A 24,239-nucleotide genomic window follows, 5' to 3' on the forward strand; every position below is an offset into this window, starting at 1 on the left:
CTCTGAGAGGAGGCCCTTCCAAGGAGGAGAACAGACCATTCGGTTTCTAGAAGGTGCACACACGGTGAAAGCACTGGCCACACTGCAAGTAGATTCTAACGGGCACTGTGCATTCCAAGCAAGAAGGAACTACTTATTACATTCAAGTGATGAATTCTCGTTTTCAGTTAGACTTCTAGAATTTCATCCTCTTCCCTCAGGATTCAGGTTTTGTAGCATTAATTCGGAGATTGAAAATGTCATATGTAAGCATTAAAAAGTTGAATTACACAGAATTTATTCTGTACGTCGAAGTCATCCATAATCCCAGTATTAAGATGCCTACGTGTATGTGTGTTTCCATTTGGCTTCTGAACTTTTAAACATAAGGACGAGGCCGATCGAGTCGTTTAATCGAGTTGTGATTGAAGCTCACGTAATCCGACGAAGGTGTTGCCACTGAGAAAGGCCTGTTTTGGGGGCCAACAATGGGGGGCCCGAGGGGCCACAGCCCCCTGGACCTTCCTTCACCTTTTTCAGGCCTCGCTCCTGCTCGGAGCCTGTGACGAGCCGGGGTTGAGCTAACGGGAGCCCCACTTTTACCGGCTGCTTCAGGGAGAAGCGGGAGAGGGCCGGGGAGGCCCGAGGACAGAGGAAGAAAGAGGAGTGTCGACCTCTACTCCCAGAAGCTCCCGCAGCCTGGGTCCTGCTCACCTGAGGTGAGATGGCAGCCCAGACGCCAGCCAGTGTCCCCGCCGTCCACCGAAGGGGACTCTCCCCAAACGGACGTTCAGAGGAACAGCCCTGGTCCTTCCCCAGGGGCAAGGGCAGACGACGACTCGGTGCCAGTTCAGGTAGATGGGGAGCCCCTCCCTGCGCTGTTTGCTGCTGGCACAGGTGGACGTGCTCCCCTGCGCCCCTGCCTTTGACACGAGGTGCTGCTTTCGGAAGAGCTGCTGTCTGTACCCTTGGGCCCCTGTGGGGCTCTCTCCTCTCCTTCCAGGAACGCCTTTGCCACCAGCTCCGTCCCCCCATTGAACCAGGAGGGCGGCAGGGCTTCCCCAGGGGCGTCCCCACTGACAGTCCGAGCTGGGCAGGAGGACAGAGGCAGACACAGCCCCCGCTCCCCGCCGGCCCCCAGCATCCCCCCAGCTTCGGCCGCAACCACGTCCAGCGTAGACGGTCAGCCCCGCCCCCCTTTTGAAATCCCCTCTTGCTTTGGGCAGGCACTGCGAGAAACAGTGAAAATAAATCACCTTTTGTGGCTCAAAGGCTGAAGGAGGGAAAGAAGAGGAGCCAGTCGGCCTTGGCGGGTCAGCGCTGCCCCAGGAGCCTCCCGCCTCGTCCGCCTCGTCCCTGTGGCAGGTGAGTGCAGACTGCAGGTGCCGCGCCGGCCTGGGAGCAGGTTTCCTGACTGGTTCCCCGCTGATCACCGGCCAGTGAGAGGCCGTCAAACAGATATCCCCGTGGTGACCGCGGGACACCATAAGGACCCCACGGTAAATGTCTCAGACGATCCGGGGGACGTGAGGGAAGCCACGCAGGCCTGGCCGTAGGGCGTTTCAGCTGTGCCATGGCCGGGGAGGACAGGAGGGCTCAGCAGAGAGGATGCTGACGGAAGCGCTGGGGCAAGGCATGTGCGGTGGCCTCCCAGGGGACCTGGCTTCCCTTCCGGCTAGTGTGCGGAGAGCCGGGGTCGTGCGCTAGGTGGGATGCCCCACGGGTCCCCTCCAGCAGCCCAGGAGTCGCCTTTTTGACCAGCGCGTCCTCGGCCACCCTGGCTCGCCACTGGGGTGGGGGCATTGGACTGAACACATAGTGGCCCTGGGACGCCTCTTGGAAATTGTTTTTTAAAATAAACCCCTGACGTAGCTCGTTTTCACCCATCTCTTTACCCAAGAAGCAGAGTTCAAAAACAAGCCTTGGTTATTCTGGGCTCTCCCAGATGGAGGCGCTGGAAGAGGCAGGCTCTTCGCACGGGTTTCAGCAGCTCCCAAGGCAGTGGTGCTGTCAGCCACGCAGTAGGCATTTCCCAGATTATTCTCAGCGCTTAGTTTCCACAGCCTGTCGTTCTAGGGGCCGTAAATCTGCTGCTTCCTGGGGTTTCCTTGGAACCGGGCTCCTCTGTGGACAGTCGTCCCTACAGCCGCCAGGACGGATCTGGCTCCGCTAGAGACTCCAGCGCTGGGGCAGGCGGGGGTCGAGGGCCGGCCGGGCCTCGGGTCCCCGGCGCCAGCCGCCCTCTGCAGCCTGGCCGCAGCGGGCGAAGGCGGCCTGGAAGAGGCCTCTGTCCACTCCCAGGGCACTTGGGCTCCAGCTCAGGTCGGGAGCTGCCCGGCAAAGCCCTGATCCTCCCGGTCTTCACCAGGGTAAAAATAGTCCTGCTGGGGACTCGCCCTCTTTATACAAACAAATCAAAGCCCCAGCAACTCCGGGCTTTGTTTACCTTGGCATCTTCGCCCGAGAGAGCCGGCCACCCACCCACCCAGGCCATTCCTCGGCCCTCTGGGGAGTCTCTGGCCCAGAAGTGCTGCAGCCACTAGGCAGCTTCCTGGCCACCTTAGAAGCCAGGGCAGAGCCAGCAGGGCTGCGGCCCAAGTAGGGAGCCCGGGGTGCAGGCCTCCCAAGCCTTGTGCTTTCCTCCTGACTCACTCTCTGCCCGCTCAGACTTCCCCGGTGTGCTTTCCTAAGACCCGGAACACGCAGGGCTAAGTCAGAGCAAACCCGCTGGGAAGCTCAGGCCCTGCTTTGCAGCCTCCGGCAGATGAGCAAACCTCTCAGCTCTCTTAACCATAAAATGGGATCAAGGTATCTACCTTGCAGGGATGTAAGAAATTCCCTGGTACTTAGAAGGACAGGTTCAAAGGGGGGCTTTATTTGCAAGGACGAGCTCCCTGTCTTTCCGCAGACAGATGAGGGTCTAGCCGCCTGGCCCTGCCTGGCGGGTCTGGAGAGCAGCTCCTGTGGCCCCGCGAATGGACCTTGTGTGTGTGTGTCTGTCCCTGGAATGCTACAGCCGCTCCTTTGAACTTGGTGGGATCTAAATTTGGACTCTTCGCTTTAATATTAGCTGCTTGGCTAAGCTATTGTGTGTTTATTTTTTTAAGCCCTTTCAGAGATTGCTTTCCTCCCAGAAAGGTCTGAATCAGATGTCCCACGGGACAGTATTAACAGGCCCACATCCCTCCCCCGGCCCACGCTCTGGAAACAGGGGGGCCGGCGGAGGGGCTCCCGGGCTAATCCCACTTTCCTGCCCCGCAGGTGGGGAGGAAGGAGTTGAGAACGGTCCTCCTCTCCCTCCGATGATGAGTTTGGGCTTTGGGGAGGAAGAGGGGGAAGAATGAGAGGCAGGAAGAGGGTCTGCCACCTCTTGACCAGGGCCCTGCTTCCCATCGCCCCTAACCAGGGCACAGTTTCCACATGTGTTGAGGCTACTTTTGAAGGCACGCGTGGATGTCCCAGCCCCATCTCACACGGGAACGGTGACACGACGCCACGACCCCAAAGTATTTTTAGCTCCATTCAAGCCCCTCCACCCAGTCCCACCAGAGAGTGAGGGGCTCCGAGAGGGTCCGTGGGAGAGCTCGGAGACCTCTCCTCCTGACTTGCAGGGGGGCCTTTGACAGATAAGGAGATGAGAAAGCATGAGATGAGATGACACTGACTTGGTGCTTTTGCATAAGTAAAAACCAGGCCCTTGTTTCTCAGGAACCGTTATCTGAAGCTACTTCAGCTCAGCCCCGTTAAGGTGCCCAGCTGTACCATGTCTGAGCCTGAACTTGGTGAGCCGTGACTTTGCTATGGGAGATGGCGTTCGTTATCCCCTCCTCTGCCAAAAGCCGCTCCCTGGGGACTGTCCCCAACTGCTCTCCACCCCCAGCAGGGGCAGAACCTGGGCTGATACTTGAGCAGAGGAAGGAAGCTATGATCTCTGCTCCTAAACGTTTTAATTTCAAAACTTTCCTCCCAGCAGCTGTCTTTAAAAAGTGTCCTCCATGTGCAACTGATGAGGCCCGTGGAGGAAGTGGCTTGTCCCTCCCCACCTCAGAATGCTTTTTTGGGACACTCGTCACAGTTGGGAGCCAAAGGCCACGGTTGCAGACAGACAGCACTAAGAATCTCGTAACGACCCCCTTGAGCTCCCTCCCTCAGTCTGAGCCAGGCTCTTCTCTCTTCGTCACCTGTGTGTGTGCTTACATCATTCCAGTCGTTAATCTTTCGTAGAAGAAAAACAGGTAAGATTTTGCCGCAGGTATGATGGCCAATCTGAGCAGCAAATGCTAACTGGGGCAGGTTTTTCCTAAATGTTTTCTCACCTCCCAAGCTCTTCCAGAACCTCACCACACCCCTATGAGGAGGTGGGATCCACATCCCCTCCCTGTGTGTGAGCCTGGGTGAGCCTTTCAGGCGGCCTTAACGGAGTATGGCTGAGTCCTGAGAGGCTACACGTCTTCCACGTGACTCCAGGAAATCCCTCCTTCGGTAGCCAGCCGCCATACTACACGGAAGCCCAAGCCACCCGGACAGGACCAAGGCCCTGGCCCTCGGCCATCACACGGCAGCCCCGTGAGTGAGCCGTCCTAGAGCAGGACTCTCCAGCCCAGCCCCAGGGGTAAACTTTCCCCACCAAGCTCTGTCCACACTGCAGCTGAGCTGGATAGGTTGCTGGGGTTTTAAGTCACTAAGGGGTGAGTGGTTTGTTCACAGTGACAGACACCGAGGCCTCCTTCTCTTCCTCCATCACGCTCTCTGTGGGGTTGGCCCCGGCACACTTTCTGCAGACCCTGGCTCGTCCTCTTCTCCCCATCAGTTACCTCTGAATCCTTGTGATGCATCTTCAACCCCATGAAAGAGAATGCGGGTCTGAAGAGCTGCGTCCTTGCTGCTTTATTTTCAGGATGGTCTCATCCCTTCCATCTTTCTGCGGCTAGAACCTACATCACAAGGAGGCTTCAGGCGTCCTTGCTTGGCGGGGTGACCCTCCTGATTCTGTATTTGTAGCTTGTACTGTTTTTCTTAGAAGGCCCCCCAAACTGTCTAAGCTATGCACGAAACGTAGGAGCTGCTCCTGTTCGTGCCTCTCTCCAGATGGGAAGTAGCTGCGACTACTCACCACTCCGCGGGAGCTCTGCTGTCGGGACGAGAAGCATCTCTCCCCAGGACTCGTAAGCAGCAGCCCCGGGCATTTGATAATGAAAACGGTCCGTCGGTCGGGAAAACCTAACAGTCAATTGTGTGTGTCGCACATAAAGGAGTTTCCAAGAACCGGAAGCAAAGTTTGACGAAATTAAAGGCAGACAGACAATTCTACTGGGGTGATGGGTACTTTAACATCTAAATCACTTGTTCTCTCAGCAACTGGTCAAACGAGACCAAAAAAACACAGACACGGGTGTTCTGAACAAATCTCATCTCCTTGCCCTCACTGGTGTTGGGGTCCAGGCCACCTTTGTCAGAAAACTGTCCTGAGGTTGGAGCCGCGGTTTGCTTTCACCTCTGCAAGTCACAGCACGCAGCAGCACCTTCAGACCTGCACACGGGACACCCTCCCTTCCCGCAACAGTTGTCAGAAGAAGTGGCACATCTCTGGGCATGTGGTCTGGTAGGTGGTGGCCACCCGGAACTTTCAGGGAGACGCCCACGCCAAGTTCCAAGGGTCAGAGTGCGGTTAGCGCCGCAGAAAGGGGCCCTTTCTGTGGGCTTGGGGTCGGGGGAGGCGGGGGACCTTGTAGGTTGCAACAAGACCCCCTTTGCCCCCCTTCGAGCGGAGGACCCACGTTGGGGCCTTGCAATCTGAGTTCGCCGTAGCAGAGCCCCGAGCCCCAGGCCGCAGGAGACGGGCACCTGCCGGGCACCTGCTCTGTGAGGTCGGGTGCGGCCCGAGGACGGCCCTCGGGGTACCTGGGACCCCGCCTCCCCCCCCCCCCAAAAGATCGCCTTCCGCTTCCCGAGACACCGTCCCTTCCGCCCACAGCCGGGCCCGCGAGGCGCACCAGCCGTGCTGGACGAGACGCAGCAGCCGTGCTAATTGTCCTCTGCCTTCCAGCGCCGCGGGGACGCCTCGGCCCTGGACGGTTTGCGAGCGCTCAGCTTCCGCCTGAGGGAGGAGAACTTGTCGCCCAGGACTCGGCGCAGCCCCGCGCCGTCTCGGCCGCAGGGCGGGTCCTGCCGGGGGGCCGGGAGCCGCCCCGTGAACAGGTCCCAGCGGGCCAGGGCGTCCACGGCGCCGTCCACCCGCGCCAGCTCCTCCTCAGTCACGTCCCTCTCCAGGGCCTGGATGCAGGCCGCCAGCCAGCGCCCGTGCTCCGCCAGGGCCTCCCCCGGGCTCTCCGCGGCCTCCAGGGAGCCCAGCCCGTCCTCAGGCTCCAGCTCCGGGCCCGCGGGGAAGGCATGGCTCCAGGCGTCCGGGGACAGGGGCTCTGACAGGCCGCTGCCAGGCTCCGAGTCGCTCTCGCCGCACAGGCCCGAGTCCGCGCTGCAGGGCAGGGTGTCCTCCGACACGGACGGCTCCCCGGCCGCCGGCCCAGGCCGCGTCCCCGCCGCCTCTAGCGTCCAGGTGTACAGTCTCTACGAGGGAGAGACGCGGGCTGAGTCGGCCTGTCCGGCCCCTTCCCTCGCCAGGGAGCCGCCAGGAGACCCAGCCCCTCTCCCGAGGGGACCCCACTGTGCCCACGACCCAGGGCGAGTGGCAATCTGGTGCCACAGGGGCCCTCGGAATGGGGCCTCTAAAGACAGCGAACTTGCAGGAGCTTTGCAAGCCTGACCGTTATTCGTGGATAAATTAAGCTGACTTGTCAACACTGTTCAAAGCAAAGGGAATCATGGCTTTCCTACATCCCACTAGCACCTCTGCACGTGGTGCATCCGGGCATCAGAGACGCCCGCGGTCAGCTACTGCCCACCTCCTCGCCACTCTCCTTCCGTGATGGCTCAGAACCGGCCGTGGTGGAGTCGTCACACAATGGAAACTGGCAGATACGCCCAATCGAGGATTTTTCTTTAGAGGGCGCTTACCAGCACACCGCTGACTGATGGGAACAGATCCAGAACAGGCCCAGGGCGCCCCGCCTCGAGGTTAGGAGTCGCGGGAAGGCATGCGTCAGGGGAGGGGGACGAAGGGCCTGAAAGTTCGGATCCGACAGGCGAGCAAGACCCCGAGAAAGGAAGTGGTGAGAAACCCCAGACCTTCTGCAGGCCGCGGCTGGCCCGCTTCACCTTACACGCACACGAGGATAATGGGCAGCTTACCGCCGAGCCCCCAGCCCTGCACTAGGTGGGGCGGGCGCTCTGGAGACGGTGACGCCCTCGCCCGGCGCATCCTTCTGAGCGCCGTCAGCCAGTCGGCAGCAGAGGCGCCTCCCTACGGGGGCGCTGCCTCTGGGTCCCCTCTGCCGCGAGGCAGGCCGCCGCCTCAGCGCCCCTCGACGCGCTGTTTACCCCAGAGACATTCAGGGGAGACCCAGGCCAGGAGGCAGCTCTGACCTGGACATGCCCAGCCCCGTGTTCAGGGGTCCCCAGCCTGGGATCCCCGACCAGCAGCAGCCTGGGAGCCTGTTAGAAACACAGAGCCAACCCCTCCACAAGCACCGGATCATAAACTCCTGCCTGTCCAAGAGCCTCTCCCCCGAGTCCAGCCCCCGGACCCAGTGGGCTCCAGCAGCTGACCATCTCCTAGAGGAGGACGGGCTTCCCAGAACCTCAGACACAACGGGATTCACTTAAAGCGTCTGGCTTAAAACTCTGGGTCTTAAAGTTGAGCCCAAGCTGTTTCGTTGGTGGGCCTATGCCTTCATTTGAACAAAAAACGTCTTTAACTTGGTATTTTCATCCAAAGGTGGATTTAAAGAAGAAATTACCACTCTTCCAAAAGACTGAAGAGGAGGGAACACTCCCAAAGACATTCTATGAAGCCACCATCACCCTGATACCAGAAACAGAGATACCACCAGAAAAGAAAATTACACGCCAATATCTTCGATGACTATAGATGCAAAAATTCTCAACAAAATATTAGCAAACCAAATCCAACAGATTTTTAAAAGTTCATACACCACGACAAGTGGTATTCATCCCAAGTTCACAGGGATGGTTCAGTATATGCAAATCAATCACTGTGACGCACACTTTAACAAGAGAAGACGAAAACCACGCGCTCTTATCAACAAACGCAGAAAAGCATTTGATGAAATTCAACATTAGGATAAAAACTCTTACCGAAGTGGGTAGAGAGGGAACATATCTCCGCATAATAAAAGCCACTTATAACAAACCCACAGCCAACATAATACTCAACAGTGAAAAGCTGAAAGCCTTCCCACTGAAATCTGGAACGAGACAAGGATGCCCACTCACACCACTTCTATCCGATATCGTATTGGAAGTCCTAGCCACGGCAATCAGACAAGGAAAAGAAATAAAAGGTATCCGAATTGGAAGGGAAGAGGTAAGACTGTCACTCTCTGTAGATGACATGATACTATAAATAGAAAACCCTAAAGACTCCACACAAACGCTACTAGAAATGGTTGCATTTCTTTACACTAGCAATGAAATATCAGAAAGGGAATGTAAAAAAGAAAATACCTTTTAAAATTGCACCAAAAAATTGAAATACCAAGGAGGTGAAAGTCTTATATGCTGAGATCTATAAAACATTAATAAAGGAAACTAAAGATGATTCAAAGAAATGGAAAGATATCCCATGCATTTGGATTGGAAGAATTAATATTGTTAAAATGGCACTACCACCCAAAGCAATCTACAGATTTAATGTGATCCCTGTCAAATTACCCATGACATTTTTCACAGAACTAGAACAAATAATCCAAAATTTTATATGGAACCATAAAAGACCCAGAATTGCCACAGCAATCCTGAGGGGGGGTGGGGGGAAGCAGGAGGCATAACCCTCCCAGACTTCAGACAACACTACAAAGCTACAGTAATCAAAACAGTGTCGTACTGGCACAAAAACAGCCATATGGATCAATGGAACAGAAGAGAGAGCCAAGAAATAAACCCACACACCTAAGGTGAATTAATCTTCGACAAAGGATACAAGAATATAAAATGGGAAGAAGATAGCCTCTTCGGGAGGTGGTGCCGGGAAAGCTGGACAGCTGCATGGAAATCAATGAAATTAGAACACACCCTCACACCATGCATAAAAAGAAACTCAAAAGGGCTTAAAGAGTTAAACATAATACATGACACCATAAAACTAGAAGAGAGCATAGCCAAAACATTCTCTGACATAAATCATACAAATGTTTTCTTAGGTCAGTCTCCCAAGGCAATAGAAATAAAAACAAAAATAAATAAATGGGACCTAATCAAACTTACAAGCTTTTGCACAGCAAAGGAAACCATAAATCAAACGAAAAGACAACCTATGAAATGGGAGAAAGTTTTTGCAAATGAGGCGACCGACAAGGGCTTAATCTCTAAAATATACAAACAGGGCTTCCCTGGTGGCGCAGTGGTTGGGAGTCCGCCTGTCGATGCAGGGGACGCGGGTTCGTGCCCCGGTCTGGGAGGATCCCGCATGCCGCGGAGCGGCTGGGCCCGTGAGCCATGGCCGCTGGGCCTGCACGTCCGGAGCCTGTGCTCCGTGGCGGGAGAGGCTGCAGCGGTGAGAGGCCTGCGTACCACAAAATATACAAGCAGCTCATACAACTCAATAACAAAAAAAACAAACCACCCGATCAAAAACTGGGCAGAAGACCTAAATAGACATTTCTCCTAAGAAGACATACAGATGGCCAATAGGCACATAAAAAGATGCTCAACATCACTAATTATTAGAGGAATGCAAATCAAAACTACAAGGAGGTTTCACCATACACCGGTCAGAATGGCCATCATTAAAAAGTCTACAAATAACAAATGCTGGAGAGGGTGTGGAGAAAAAGGAACCCTCCTACACTGTTGGTGGGAAGGTAAACTGGTGTAGCTACTATAGAAAACAGTATGGAACTTCCTCAGAAAACTAAAAATAGAATTACCATATGATCCAGCAATTCCACTGCTGGGCATATATCCAGACAAAACTCTAATCCAAAAAGATACATGCACCCCTACGTTCACGGCAGCACTATTTACAAAAGCCAAGACATAGAAACAACCTAAATGTCCATTGACAGATGAATGGATAAAGAAGATGTGGTACATATATACAATAGAATACTACTCAGCCATAAAGAAGAATGAAATAATGCCAATTGTAGCAACATGGATGCAACTAGAGATTATCATACTAAGTGAAGGAAGTCAAGAAAGACAAATACCATATGATATCACTTCTATGTGGAATCTAAAAAATGACACAAATGACCATATCTACAAAACAGAAACAGACTCACAGACGTAGAGAATGGACTTGTGGTTGCCAAGGGGGAGGGGGGTGGGAGAGGGATGGATGGGGAGTTCGGAACTAGTACATATAGAATGGATAAACAACAAGGTCCTACTGTATAGCACAGAGAACTATATCCAATATCCTGGGACAAACCGTAATGGAAAAGAATATACAAAAGAATATGTATGTGTGTATATATATGTGTGTGTGTGTGTGTGTGTGTGTGTGTGTGTGTGTGTATAACTGAGTCACTTTGCTGTACAGCAATCAACATTGTAAATCAAAACTATGCTTCAATTAAAAAATAATAAAAGATTTTTTAAAAGAGAAAATAACCACTACCTGCCTTTGAACTGTGAACTCAGAGTAAAGTTTCTGAGTTTGCAAACGAACTTCTCCGTTGGATAAGGTTTCTCCCTGCAGTGGAGAAGATGGACCCGGTTCCCTAGGGTCCCTCTTGGGCCCTGCTCCCCGGCAGTGCCTCGTGCGGACAGCAGAGGGCAGCATCGCCGCGCTGGCTCAGCCCCCGCGCAGGGCGGGGCCGGATTAAGAGCAGCGCCCGCCTTTCCACAGTGATTCTTGGTTAGTCTGGTTCCGCCTCCTCCTCCGGAGGGGCTGTGAGCCAATTAGGGAGAAAGTGATGCTGGGGAAGGCCCCTTGGTGATGCCAGAACCGGCCCGAGTACAGGAAGCTCTAGGACAGGGTCTAGTACACGGTCAGTGCCCGGTGTTGCCTGGGAAATAAAAGCCGTGCGCCCCTGTGGTGACAGCCACCGGCACTGGGCCAGGCGCCTGGCGGGGGACTCAGCCAGACCCACGAGACCCGCAGACCTGTTCACCCCTCCCCCTGCCCGCGACTCACCTTGTACCTGTCCACGAGCTTGAAGCCCAGGATGTGCTGCAGCTTCCGAAGGCAGATGGGGCAGAGGTCCGGGGGCCGCCGCAGGGCCTCGTCCAGACTGAGGGTGCCCTGCATGAGGCAGCGGAGCCAGCGGCAGTTCCCCAGGCCCAGGAGGTGGCAGAGCTCGTGGCACGTGACCTGAGGGAGAAGGTCCCCACCGCCTTGCATCCTGGAGCCCGCCACCCGCCGATCCCCGGGACCCCTGGGTGCGGGGAGAATGGCAAGCTGGTGTGGTCAGCTCTGGGGGCCTCAGAGCATGGAGGTTTGGGTGTCAGATGAGGGCTCAAATCCCAACCCTGCCACTTGAGAGCTGTGTGACCTTGGACAAAGCACTTGGCGTTTCTGAGCCTAAGTGGCCATAGTCCCTAAAGTGAAGGATGGTCGTCAGCACCGTGAGGACTGGACAGCGTAACTGGCTGGACCCAGGGCTCGATGGCTGTCCACTCACGCCCTGCTGTCTGATTCCACACCCTAGCATCTTCCTGGAGCTCGCCAGAACCCCCAGCAGCCCCTCCTCTTCCTGTCCCCCGTCTCCTCCCGCCACCTGGGCAGCACCCCAACACCCACCTTGCAGCACTGGACCATCCCCAGGGCGCTGAAGCACACGGTCTGGCCTCTGTCCTGCAGGGGTGCCTCAGGGGCCAGGTCAGGGGTGCTGGGCCCCCGCTGCAGGGATTCCCCTGAGAACCGCGCAAAGCTGCAGACGCCCACTTCTGGGGAGAGGCAGAGAAGCGGAGGCACCAGGAGTGGCCTCAGCTCAGGGAGCCCACGGGCAAAGCCACCCTCCTCAGGATGCACAGGTCCTAAAGGCCCCGCCCTGCCAGCGCGTTTGCCAAGCAGACAGCCCCTGGCCCAGGATGGGTGAGAACTGGGGCTGCAGGTTCAAGAGAGCATTTCCATATATGCCTATTCTCTCCCCCAGGAGGGGTTCTGGGAGAAGCAGCGAGGGGATGACATCCCCACGTGTTCCAGGCCCTGTACCCAAGCCTCAGGGCTGAGGCAGGAGGCCCCCAGGTGCCGGCTCACCATGCCCTGGAAGGAACGTGCCGAAGGTGAAGGTCCAGGCCTCTCGGGGGTACAGGTCGGACAGCGTGAGGCCCAGCACGCATAATGCATCGCCCGGCTTGCTGCTCTTCAGGAAAGACAGGATGCCGTCTGCGGGGACAGGGCCAGAGGGGGCAGTGAGGAGGCGGCTGGTGCCCCTCTCCGGGCCCATCCCCCTCTTCCTCTGCCTGGGACCAACTCATCCCACAGTCGGACGCAAGCTAGCGACATTCCATGAAAAACTCAGACTGAGGCCGAAAACTCAGCGGCCAAGCTGCACCATGTGAAGCGGGGGCTCTGGGCCTGGGCCTCGGGGGGAAGAAAGAGCTCAGGCTTGGAAAGGGTAGTCCAAGTGGGGACACCAAAAAGGCCGCCAGGCCAATGAGACCGGTGTTCGTGGGAAGAGCCGTTGCAGCCACGGGCAGCTGATTGATGGCCCCAAAGACGTGGCATCTCATCCCCGGGACCTGTGCATGTGTTCCTCACCTGGCAGAAGTGAGCAGATGGGATTAAATTAAAGGTCTCCCAGTGGGAAGGTGATTCTGGATTACCCAGCTGGACCCGGTGGAATCACCAGGGTCCTCCCGAGAGGAGGCAGGAGGGTCAGAGAGAGCTGAAGGGGCCATAGCGCAGGCTCTGGAGGAGGAGGGGCTGCAAGGTCACATTTCACCTGAAATGTGACCTTACTTGGGGACAGGGTTTGCAGATGTAATCAAGTTAAGGTGAGGTCAGTAGGGTGGGCCTAATCCAATTCGCCTGGGGTCCTTCCAAGAGGAGAAGCGACACAAGCTACGTGATGATGGAGGCCGAGGCTGGACCAAGGACCACCGGCCGCCACCAGGGGTGGAGGAGGTGAGGAAGGGTTCCCCGGAGCGTTCACAGGGGACAGGGCCGGCCAACACCTTGGTCTCAGAATTCTGGTCTCCGGACCGCGAGATAATACACTTCTGTGTTCTAAGCCACCCAGTTTGTGATGCTTCGTTACAGCGGCCGCAGGAAACGAACACAGCCATCTGAACCACGTAATCTGACCACGGGAATCCAACCTCTCATGGCCTCTGCACGCCACCTGCTGGGTGAGCCCTCCCGGGCCCCCTTCCTTCCAGTGGCCCACGAAGCCTAGGGCGGGGGAAAGAGCAGTCCTTTCAGCAGTGAGCAGAGATGGACACCCAGACCCCGGCACCACAGCCCCTGGGGCAGCTGGACAGATGCTGGGTTTCCCCCAAGTCGCGCGGAAGCAACGGCAGGCGTGGTGGCGCCGCAGGGGGCAGGAGCGGCGGGGCCCAGGCCGGCCATTGCTCCTCGGGCCCTGCTCAGACCCTCGGGGGGGCGGGGGAGGGCTGTGCCCAGCGAGGGACCGAGGCTGCAGTCTGGGACAGAGAAAGGGGCACGCCACCGTTGGGACGGCACCCACCGGCCAGTAGTCCCTGTCAGCCCCAGAAACTCAACACCAGCTGTAACAGCACACTGCCTGCCACTACAAGATAACCAAACAAGCCGAGTAACACACAAAGAACAGCTTCTGAAGGCATTGAAGATGGGGGATGGGTGGCTACAGGAGGGCACGGAGGAAGGCTTGGGGGGGGCGAGGCAAGCTGTTCTACACACTCTTATGGTGATGGCTACGTGATGTGTGTGTGTGTGTGTGTGTGTGTGTGTCAGGACTCAGAACGGTTACACCCAGAAGGAATAATTTCTCTATATGTAAATTATGCCTCAATAAACAGGACTTTTAAAACACCAGAGACCTACTGAGAAACTAGAAACAGGGAGAAGAGTAGAATCCCAAGAGATGAAGCTGAGCTGTTTCTGAGACGGTGGATGGGAAGGTGACCCTGATGACACAGCCCCTGCTCCACCTGCTACCCCAAAGGGCCGCACCCAGGGAGAGGAAGGCTGTACTCCTGGGGTCATCAGGGTGGCCCAGACCGTCAGCTCCCTTAGATGCCTGGCCAAGGAGAAATAAAATCCTCTCGCAGAAAAACTACAGCATCCCAGGACGCAAATTCTTCTAAAAGTTAAACTAATTTTTCACATAAGACGTCCAGCTAACAATCAAAAATAAGACACACAATGAGGCAAAATAACCAAGACAGAATTAGCAGAAAGAGCAACACGGGTGCTCGAAATGCTGGACTCACAGACACAGATTATAAAGCAGCTATGCTCATAGATATAAACGCTAAATGTAATTTTAGCCGGGAATTGGGAATGATGAAAAAAGTGACACTGGGACTTCCCTGGCAGTCCAGTGGTTAAGACTCTGAGCCCCCAACGCAGGGGGCCCAGGTTCCATCCCTGGCCAGGGAACTAGATCCCACATGCATGCTGCAACTAAGAGTTCACATGCCATAACTAAGGAGCCCACATGCTGCAACTAAGGAGCCCTCAAGCCACGATTAAGGAGCCCGCCTGCTGCAACTAAGACCTGGCACAACCAAATAAATAAACAAATAAATTTAAAAAAAATTTTTTTAAAGTGACACTCCTGCATCAAAAAGAATAAAATACCTAGGAATAAACCTACCTAAGGAGGCAGAAAACCTGTACTCGGAAAACTATAAGACACTGATGAAAGATCCTGGGACAAGATGACAGAGTAGAAGGACCTTGAGCTCACCTCTCACGAGCGCACCAAGAAATCACAACTAACTGCTGAACGACCATCAGTAAAAAAGATTGGAACCTACCAAAAAGGATATTCCACATCCAAAGACATAAAGAAGAAACCCAAAGAGACAGTAGAAGGAGCACATTCACAATACAATCAAATCCCATACCCCACAGGTGGGTGACCCGCAGACTGGAGAACAATTATATCACAGAAGTTCTCCCACAGGAGTGAGAGTTCTGAGCCCCACACCAGTCTCCCCAGTCTAGGGGTCCGGCGTTGGGAGGAGGAGCCCCAGAGCATCTGGCTTTGAAGGCCAGTGGGGCTTGAGCGCAGGAGCTCCACAGGACTGGGGAAACAGAGATTCCTTCCTCTCTTGGAGGATGCACGCAAGGTTTTGTGTGTACCAGGACCCAGGGTAAAAGCAGTGACTTCATAGGAACCTGGGCTAGGCCAACCTGCTGGTCTTGGTGGGTTTCCTGGGGAGGCCAGGGGCAGCTATGGCTCACTGTGGGTCCAAGGACACTGGTGGTGGAGATACTAGGGGATATTCATCAGTGTGAGCCCTCCTGGAGGCTGCTATGTTAGCCAAGACCTGGCCCCACCCATCGACATGCTCCAGAGTTGGGGCGCCTCAGGTAAAACAACCAACAGGGCGAGAACACAACCCACCCATCAGCAAACTGGCTTCCAAAGACTTGCTGAGTCCACGGCCACCTCTAGACACACCCCTTGACACGGCCCTGCTCACCAGAGGACCAGGACCCAGCTCCATCCACCAGTGGGCAGGCACCAGCCACTCCCACCAGAAGCCTGCACAAAATTGATAAACCTTTAGCCAGACTCATCAAGAAAAAAAGGGAGAGTGCCCAGATCAATAAAATTAGAAATGAAAAAGAAGTTACAACCAACACCACAGAAATACAAAGAACCATACACAAAAATCTGTTTCATTCCTATACAGTAACAATGAAAGCTCAGAAAGAGAAATTAAGGAAACAATCCCATTTGCCATAGCATCAAAAAGAATAAAATACCTAGGAATAAACCTACCTAAGGAGGCAAAAGACCTATACTCTGAAAACTATAAGATGCTGATGAAAGAAATCAAAGATGACACTGACAGAAAAACATACCATGTTCTTGGATCAGAAAAATCGATATGGTCAAAATGACCATACTACCCAAAGCAGCCTACAGATTCAATGCAATCCCTATCAAATTACCAAAGACATTTTTCACAGAACTAGAAAAAATTGTTTTAATTTTTATGGAATCACGAAAGACCCCGAACAGCCAAAGCAATCTTATGAAAGAAAAACAGAGCTGGAGGAATCAGGCTCCCTGACTTCAGACTATACTACAAAGCTACAGTAATCAAAACAGCATGGTTCTAACAAAAAAACAGAAATGTAAGAACAGATACTATAGAATTCCTAGAGGAAAGCATAAATCATAGCAGTATTTTTTTGGATCTGTCTCCTAAGGCAAAGAAAACAAAAGCAAACATAAACAAACAGGGCCTAATTAAACTTAAAAGTTTTGCAGAGCAAAGAAAACCATAAACAAAACGAAAAGACAACCTACAGAATGGGAGAAAATATTTGCAAATTATGCAACTGACAAGACATTAATCTCCAAATAGTTCACACAAATAGTTCATAGAGCTCAATATAAAAGAAAAAGAACCCAATGGAAAAATGGGCAGAAGATCTAAATAGACATTTCTCCAAAGAAAACATACAGATGGCCAAAAGGCACATGAAAAGATGCTCAACATCACTAATTATTAGAGAAATGCAAATCAAAACTACAATGAAGTATCACCTCACCAGTCAGAATGGCCATCATCAAGAAGTCTACAAATAATAAATGCTGGAGAGGGTGTGAAGAAAAAGGAACCCTCCTACACTGTTGGTGGGAATGTAAACTGGTGCATCTCCTATGGAAAACATGGAGCTTCCTTAACAAACTAAAAATAGAGCTATCATATGATCCTACATTCCCACTCCTGGGCATGTATCCAGAGAAAACCGTAATTTGAAAGGATACATGCACTCCACTGTTCATTGCAGCACTATTTACAATAGCCGACATGGAAGCAACATAAATGTCCATCAACAGATGAATGGATAAAGAAAGGAGATGTGGTATATTCATACATGGAATATTATTCAGCCATAAGAAAGAATGAAATAATACCATTTCAGCAACATGGATGGACCTACAGATTATCATACTAAGTGAAGTAAATCAGAGAAAGACAAATATCATATGATATTGCTTATATGTGGAATCTTAAAAAAAATGATACAAATGAACTTATATACAAAACAGAAACATAGAAAACAAACTTATGGTTACCAAAGGGGAAGGGTGGGAGGGATAAATTAGGAGTTTGAGATTAACATATACACTCTACTATATATAAAGTAAGTAACCAAAAAGGACCTGCTGTATAGCCCAGGGAACTATACTCAATATTTTGTAATAACTTATAAGGAAAAAGAATCTGAAAAAAATAGATAGATATGTATGTATAAATGAATCACTTTGTTTTTTACCTGAAACTAACACAACATTGTAAATCAACTATACTTCAATTAAAAAAAAAAAACTGAGAGAATAATGAAGCCAAAAATAAAAATAAATAGATAAATGTTAAACTACTCTCACGTTCCTGGAATAAATACAAGTGAATTGTAATGTATTTTACATATTTCTAGATTTGATTTGCTAATACTTTACATTAGAGTTCTTATTATATGAGAAATTGGTTTCCAATTTCCTTACTAATAATGTCTGTAAAATGTTGGTATCAATATCTTGCTGTTCGTATTGAAAAGAATGCAAAGTGTTTCTACTTTGTCTCTCTTTCGGAAGAACAAAAAAGGCACTGACGAAAGAAATTGAAGATGACACAAACAGATGGAAAGATATAACCATGTTCTTGGATTGGAAAAATCAATATTGTTAAAATGACCATACTTACCCAAAGCAATCTACAGATTCAAAGCAATCCCTATCAAATTACCAATGGCATTTTTTTCACAGTACTGGAACAAATAATTTTAGAATTTGTATGGAAACAAAAACGACTCCAAACAGCCAAAGCCATCTTGAGAAAGAAAAACAGAGCTGGAGGTATCACACTCCCTGAATTCAGGCTATATTACAAAGCTACAGTAATCAAAACAGTATGGGGGACTTCCCTGGTGGTGCAGTGGTTAAGAATCCGCCTGCCAGTGCAGGGGACCACAAGTTCGAGCCCTAGTCTGGGAAGATCCCACATGCCGCAGAGCAACTAAGCCCATGCACCACAACTACTGAGACTGCACTCTAAAGCCTGCGAGCCACAACTACTGAGCCTGTGTGCCACAACTGCTGAAGCCCATATGCCTAAAGCCTGTGCTCAGCAACAAGAGAAGCCACCACAGTGAGAAGCACACACAAGCGAAGAGTGGCCCCCATGTGCTGCAAATAGAGAAAGCCCGTGCGCAGCAACAAAGACCCAACGCAGCCATAAATAAATAAATAAATAAATAAAACAGTATGGTACTGGCACAAAAACAGAAATATAGATCAATGATACAAGATAGAAAGCCCAGAAATAAACCCATGTACTTATGGTCAATTAATCTATGACAAATGAGGCAAGAATATACAATGGAGAAAAGACAGTCTCTTCAATTAGTGGTGCTGGGAAAGCTGGATGGCTACATGTAAAGAATGAAATTAGAACATTCTCTAACACCATATACAAAAATAAACTCGAAATGGATTAAAGACCTAAATGTAAGACTGGATGCTGTAAAACTCCTAGAGGAAAACATAGGCAGAACAATTTGACAGAAATTGTAGCAATATTTTTTTGGATCCGCCTCCTGAAACAAAAAAAAGCAAAAATAAACAAACAGGGACTAATTAAACTTAAAAGCTTTTGCTCAGCAAAGGAAACCATTGACAAAATGAAAAGACAACCTACAGAATGGGAGAAAATATTTGCAAATGATATGACCAATAGGGGTTAATATCCAAAATACATAAACAAGTCATACAATTCAACCTCAAAAAAACAAACAATCTGATGAAAAAGTAGGCAGAAGAACTCAATAGACATTTTTCCGAAGAGGAAATGGAGATGACCAGCAGGCACATGAAAAGATGCTCAACATCACTAATCATCAGGGAAATGCAAATCAAAACCACAACAAGGTATCACCTCACACCTCTCAGAATGGCCATCATTAAAAAGAACACAAATAACAAGTGTTGTCTAGGATGTGGAGAAAGGGGAACCCTCGTACACTGTTGGTGAGAACGTAAACTGGTGCAGCCACTGTGGAAAACAGTATGGAGGTTTCTCAAAAAACTAAAAATAGAGCTACCATATGATCTAGCGATCCCACTCCTGGGTATATATCCAAAAAAACCCAAAACATGAGGCCCAGTGTTTGTAGCAGCATTATTTACAGTTTCCAAGATATGGAAGCAACCTAAATGTCCATCGACAGATGAAGGGATAAAGAAGATGTGGTGTATATACATACACACACACACACACACACACACACACACACACACACACACACACAATGGAATACTACTCAGCCATAAACAAGAATTAAATATTGCCATTTGCAGCAACATGGATGGACTTGGAGAGCATTTTGCTAAGTGAAATAAGTCAGAGAAAGACAAATACTGTATGATATCACTTATATGTGGAATCTAAAAAGATAAAAACAAAAAGAAACACACCCACTGATATAGAGAACAAACTGGTGGTTACCAGTGGGGAGAGGGAAGGGAGGAGGGGCAATATAGGGGGAGGGGAGTAAGAAGTACAAACTATTGGGTGTAAAATAAGCTACAAGCATATATTGTACAACACAGCAAATATAGCCAATATTTTATAACTATAAATGGAGTATAACCTTTAAAAATTATGAATCACCATATTGTATGCCTGTAACTTATATAATATTGTACAGCAATTATACTTCCATAAAAGTTTTAAAAAGTGGCACTGCTCATTTGAAAAAGAATCCACTAAAAACTATAGAACTGAAAAATACAACTGAAATTTGGAACTCTGTCTATGGGTTTAATAGCATATTAGGTGCAGCTAGAGATAGAATTAGTTAACTGGAGGGTGAGAATAAAACTGGGATGAAATACAAGGAAAGGGGAAGAGTGAGGAGGATGGGCACACACCCCACTGGAGTCCTCAGCGGGGGAAAGAATGAGGCAGAGGCAGTACTGGAAGAAAGATAATGGCTGAGAATTTCTCACAACTAATGGAAGACATCAGTCCACTCATCCCAGATCCAACATCAGCCAGAGACAGAGCCCCAGCCCTTTCTTGGGGACCTCCCTACGCTTGAGTCTGGGTCTCCTGTACATCTGAGAGCCCCCAGCTCATCTGCGCCTCTCAACCCAGCCTCATTCTCCAGCTGCCAGTGACCCCCTGGGGAATGATGGGGTCAGAGAGCTTTGTAAAGACAAAAAGCTAGAGGGGCCTTAGAAGGCCGCGGCACCTGCTCTGTGTGCCCTTGAGTTTTCCGGAGGACAGAGGGCTGTGTGTTCCAGTCTCCAGACACTTCTGAGCGGGGAAGGGAACCCTTGCCTCAGTCTTCCTTTTCTAAAGGCTGGGAAATAGATATTCCCTCCCCCAAGAAAAGCAGGGGGATTCCTTCCTTCTCCTAAGCTCCTCCCTCCCACATTTTGCCTCCAAAAAGGGCTTTTTGCCAAGTGGCGGACGCCTGCCCTTGTGCTGACCTGACCTGTGCCCACACCGCATGCACTCACCTGTGTGGAGCTGGAGCCTGTCAGAGTCCTGACTGGGGCGTGATGAGCAGTGGATGGACGCAGCCGCCACCGATGGCAGGCACCTGACCTGCAGGCCCAGGAAGAAGGCCTCTGTGCAGCTCCGCAGGTGGTCCAGGAGCGCACCGCCTGCCGGCCCCTCGCTCAGATCTGGGGGTGGAGCAGTGCCATCAGGCCCCCTGCCCACTCCTTGGAGCCCCCACCTGCCTGTGCCCAGCACCCTGGACACGGACCAAGGCTGGAAGCCAGGAGACCTGCGAGAAAGTGGCTGCAGTGTCCCCAGGCCAGCGGCTTGCCCAGGAGGTGATTAGAAATGCAGGTGCCCAGGCCCACCCCAGATCTCTGGAACCAGAACCCGCATTTTAACAAGATGAGCTGTCAGCGGGGAGACAACATGGATGGTTTGGGAGTTTGGAAGCAGAGTCTACAGACAGAGATGGCCAACTGGCCGGGGGCAATGGAACAGGAGGGGTGCCTGCAGGCCTCTGGTCTTCAGGGGCAGGAGGGCGGGTAATGAGCCTGCGTGGGGCAAGGCCTGCCTTGGCATGCAGAGCCAGTGGCCCGCCCGCTCATCCCCGGCACCTGGCCAGCAAGCCCCGGAGAGCCTGGCCGAGGCATCTCGGCCCTTGGTCCACACACAGCCCCTCACACCTGGTGTCCCCAGTCTGAGCGCTGGAGGGCCAGGCAGGAGTCCCCGAGTCCCCGCCAGGCCCTGCCAGTGTCTCCAAGTACAGCTTCGGGGTTAAGAGCAGGGCGCTGGGGTCAAATCCTGCCTCTGCTAGTCACCAGCTCTGTGACTTCCCCTCCCAGCCTCAGTGTCCTAACCGATGAAGCGGGGTGACCGTGACCCCAGCACCCCGAACCACAGAGGAGGCAGCCAGTACAGTGCCTAGGACAGCGCTGGCTCCAAAAGATACGGCCGGGACGGTACCGGTGGACGAGGCGGTACCTGCGGGTAGAACAGGGCAGTGAGCCGCCCAAGGGGTCCCGAGGCCCTGGGCTTTCTGAACAGTGTGGAGCTGGGCTGGGGGGAGAGCTGAGTCTCACCCCCGAATCCCAAGCACACCAGCACATCCCCCTTCATATCAGGTCCTGCCGGGGGTCCGGGCACAGACATCCCCACCTCATGCTAGATCTAGGCCCTCGCCACCCGCCCCGGGGTGTCCTGATGGCCCAGGATGCCACCCTCCAGCTCATCACCACTTGCTGCCCCACGAGCTGCAGGCGCCCATGCCCGCCGGTGCCCACGGGCTGCGGGTACCTATGGGCTGCAGGTAAATGTGCTTCCGAGCCAGGCTCTGCTTCCGGGGCGCCAGGGCAGCGTGGAAGGTCTCGAAGTCCTCGGGAGCCTCAGGGCGGCTGAGGAGCCAGTCGAAAGCCGTGTGGACGAGCAGCGTGCGGAAGAACGTCCTCCGGGGGTTGTAGGCCTCAGCCAGGAAGAGCCTCTCGGCCGGGGAGAAGGTGGACGTGTAGAGCTGCCGCAGGGCTGGGTCGGTGGACAGCAGCGCATCCTTCAGGGCCCGGGGGCCGAAGCTGAACTCCTGGGCCGGCCGGCACTGCAGCATGACGGGCCTGGCCACGCTGGGGAGGCCCCACGGCCGCCCATGCACCGCCCAGGGCCTGGCCACCAGCTCGTCCACGGCCTTCCCTCGGGCCAAGTGCAGTGGCCACGTGGGCTCCCGGCACGTGGACCAGAGGCCGAGGGCCTGCAAGGCCCAGCTCCGCCTGGCGTCGGGCCTCCTGGGCAGCAGCAAGCAGCTCGGACGCCCTCCGGCCTGTCGGCACCTGCAGGGAGACACCCGGCTGAGCCTCCGGCCGTTCTCTCAGGCCCGGGGAAGGGGCTCTGTGGGGAGGAGTGCACCCCCCAGGACACGGCACCTGCACCCAGCCAGGCCAGAAACGCCGTTTTCTCCCCTTCTCGGGGGCCGGGTCTTCAACCGGCACCAAGTGTGGGGAAGCGTCCTCCCTCCTCCAAAGCAGGGATGCGGTTTCCATGGAACCCCGGTGAGGACAGCGCGGACTCGCCCCTTCCCAGCCCTCAGGAGGGAGGGTGCGCTGGCAGTGAGACCCCCCACCCTTGTGCTGAGCACCCGCAAAGCCAGAGGCCCCTCCACCAAGACACCAGCCACCCCCGAGCCCTCTGCGGTCACCCCACCGCCTGGGCCACCGCAGCACCTGCAGCCCCCGGCTTTCCCAGCAAGGGCCCCGTGGGCCTGCGGATGAAGCCGCGATGCCCAAGCCCGCGTGGCCAGGCCAGCCGGGGGCTGGACAAGTGTCTGTGGGGAAGGAAAGCAAGCCCCACAGTGCCGGCTGCAGAAGTCTCCTAGCACAGGCGAGGGGCAGGCACACGTGCCGACCACGGAAGTATCAGTAGGGAGACGTGGGGAAGCAACAAAGGGGGAGGCCAGGCAGGGAGGGGAGACGCGGCGGGGCGGGGGGAACGGGGACAAAGTCACTTCACAAAGTGGGGTTTTCCTCCCGACGCCGGAGCAGGGTCTGGCTGGCGCACCGCATCCCGGGTTCATCAGAAACAACGCGCCCTCCCACCGCACACCCTGAAAAGCTACCGGGAAGGGATTGGCTGCTGTGGGCTTGACTGTGTCTCGGACGGGGAGGCAACGGAAGGAACAAGCCAGGGAAGAGAAGATGCACAAAGTAACAGATCAGGACCAAGGAGAACAGCGCTCCGGCGGGTCCCTGATTTAGAAGGTCAGGCAGACGCGCAAACCCATCTCTGCAGAACACAAAGTCGCGAGGCCGGGAGCGGCCGAACTGGAGAAACAGGAACGGCCTTGTTTCTGTGGGAAGAATAAAGACACGAGGCTGTACTCCCTTTAACTAACCTCAGTTTAAAATGTTCATCCAGAAAATAAAGGCATATATGCATATATGTGTGTATGTGTGCATATACGTACATGTAGACATATACACGTATATTCATAAAGGGGGGAGATGGGGTGCATGTATCATTTATAAACCTTCCTCCAGAAAATTATACACACGTGATTTTGTCCAGGGATATTATGTACATATGTGCATACATACACACATGGGTGCGTTTTTTCAGTTAATTGCTGGCTTAGATGAAGGGAAAGGAGCCAGGATTGAAGACCTACTGAGATCCCTGCCAGCAGAGAGCTTTAAGCATTTCTTTCCGCGTATATACTTTACCAATTTACAACCAATTGTGTGTGCAATCTTACATCCTCTCGACTTGGTATATTATGAGTACTTTCCCAAATCCTTAAACCGTCTATAAAAAAATGCCATTTTTAATGGCTGGACAAAAACGCCACAATGAACATCTTCGCATATGGCTCTGTGTTTCCATTTCCTCAGGAGAGATTCCCAGAAGATACTGTGTGTGGATGCTTAAAGAATCTCGATTTGAAGGGATTTCCCTGGTGTCCAGTGGCTAAGACTCTGCACTGCCAATGCAGGGGGTGCAGGTTCGATCCCTGGTTGGGGAACTGAGATCCCACAGGCTACACAGCACAGCCAAAAGATTAAAAAAAAAAA

General features: G+C 52.8%; 1 protein-coding gene across 1 annotated transcript in view; it reads right to left on the minus strand.

The window, feature by feature from the left end:
• Nucleotides 1–5,946: 5,946 nt before the first annotated feature.
• Nucleotides 5,947–24,239, minus strand: part of AMZ1 (archaelysin family metallopeptidase 1) — a 23,033-nt gene continuing 4,740 nt past the window's right edge. Inside the window, exons 2-7 of the mRNA XM_024763529.1 lie at nt 21,982–22,505; nt 20,703–20,870; nt 12,263–12,391; nt 11,804–11,949; nt 11,198–11,374; nt 5,947–6,546 (exon numbers count right to left, since the gene is read on the minus strand). Coding sequence (XP_024619297.1) covers nt 6,004–6,546; nt 11,198–11,374; nt 11,804–11,949; nt 12,263–12,391; nt 20,703–20,870; nt 21,982–22,285 — 1,467 coding nt within the window. The 5' untranslated portion in view covers nt 22,286–22,505 and the 3' untranslated portion in view covers nt 5,947–6,003. The remainder of the gene's footprint in view (nt 6,547–11,197; nt 11,375–11,803; nt 11,950–12,262; nt 12,392–20,702; nt 20,871–21,981; nt 22,506–24,239) is intronic.

The sequence above is a fragment of the Neophocaena asiaeorientalis genome, unplaced genomic scaffold (assembly GCF_003031525.2).
Source record: "Neophocaena asiaeorientalis asiaeorientalis breed wild unplaced genomic scaffold, Neophocaena_asiaeorientalis_V1.1 scaffold223, whole genome shotgun sequence".
Lineage (NCBI taxonomy): Eukaryota > Metazoa > Chordata > Mammalia > Artiodactyla > Phocoenidae > Neophocaena > Neophocaena asiaeorientalis.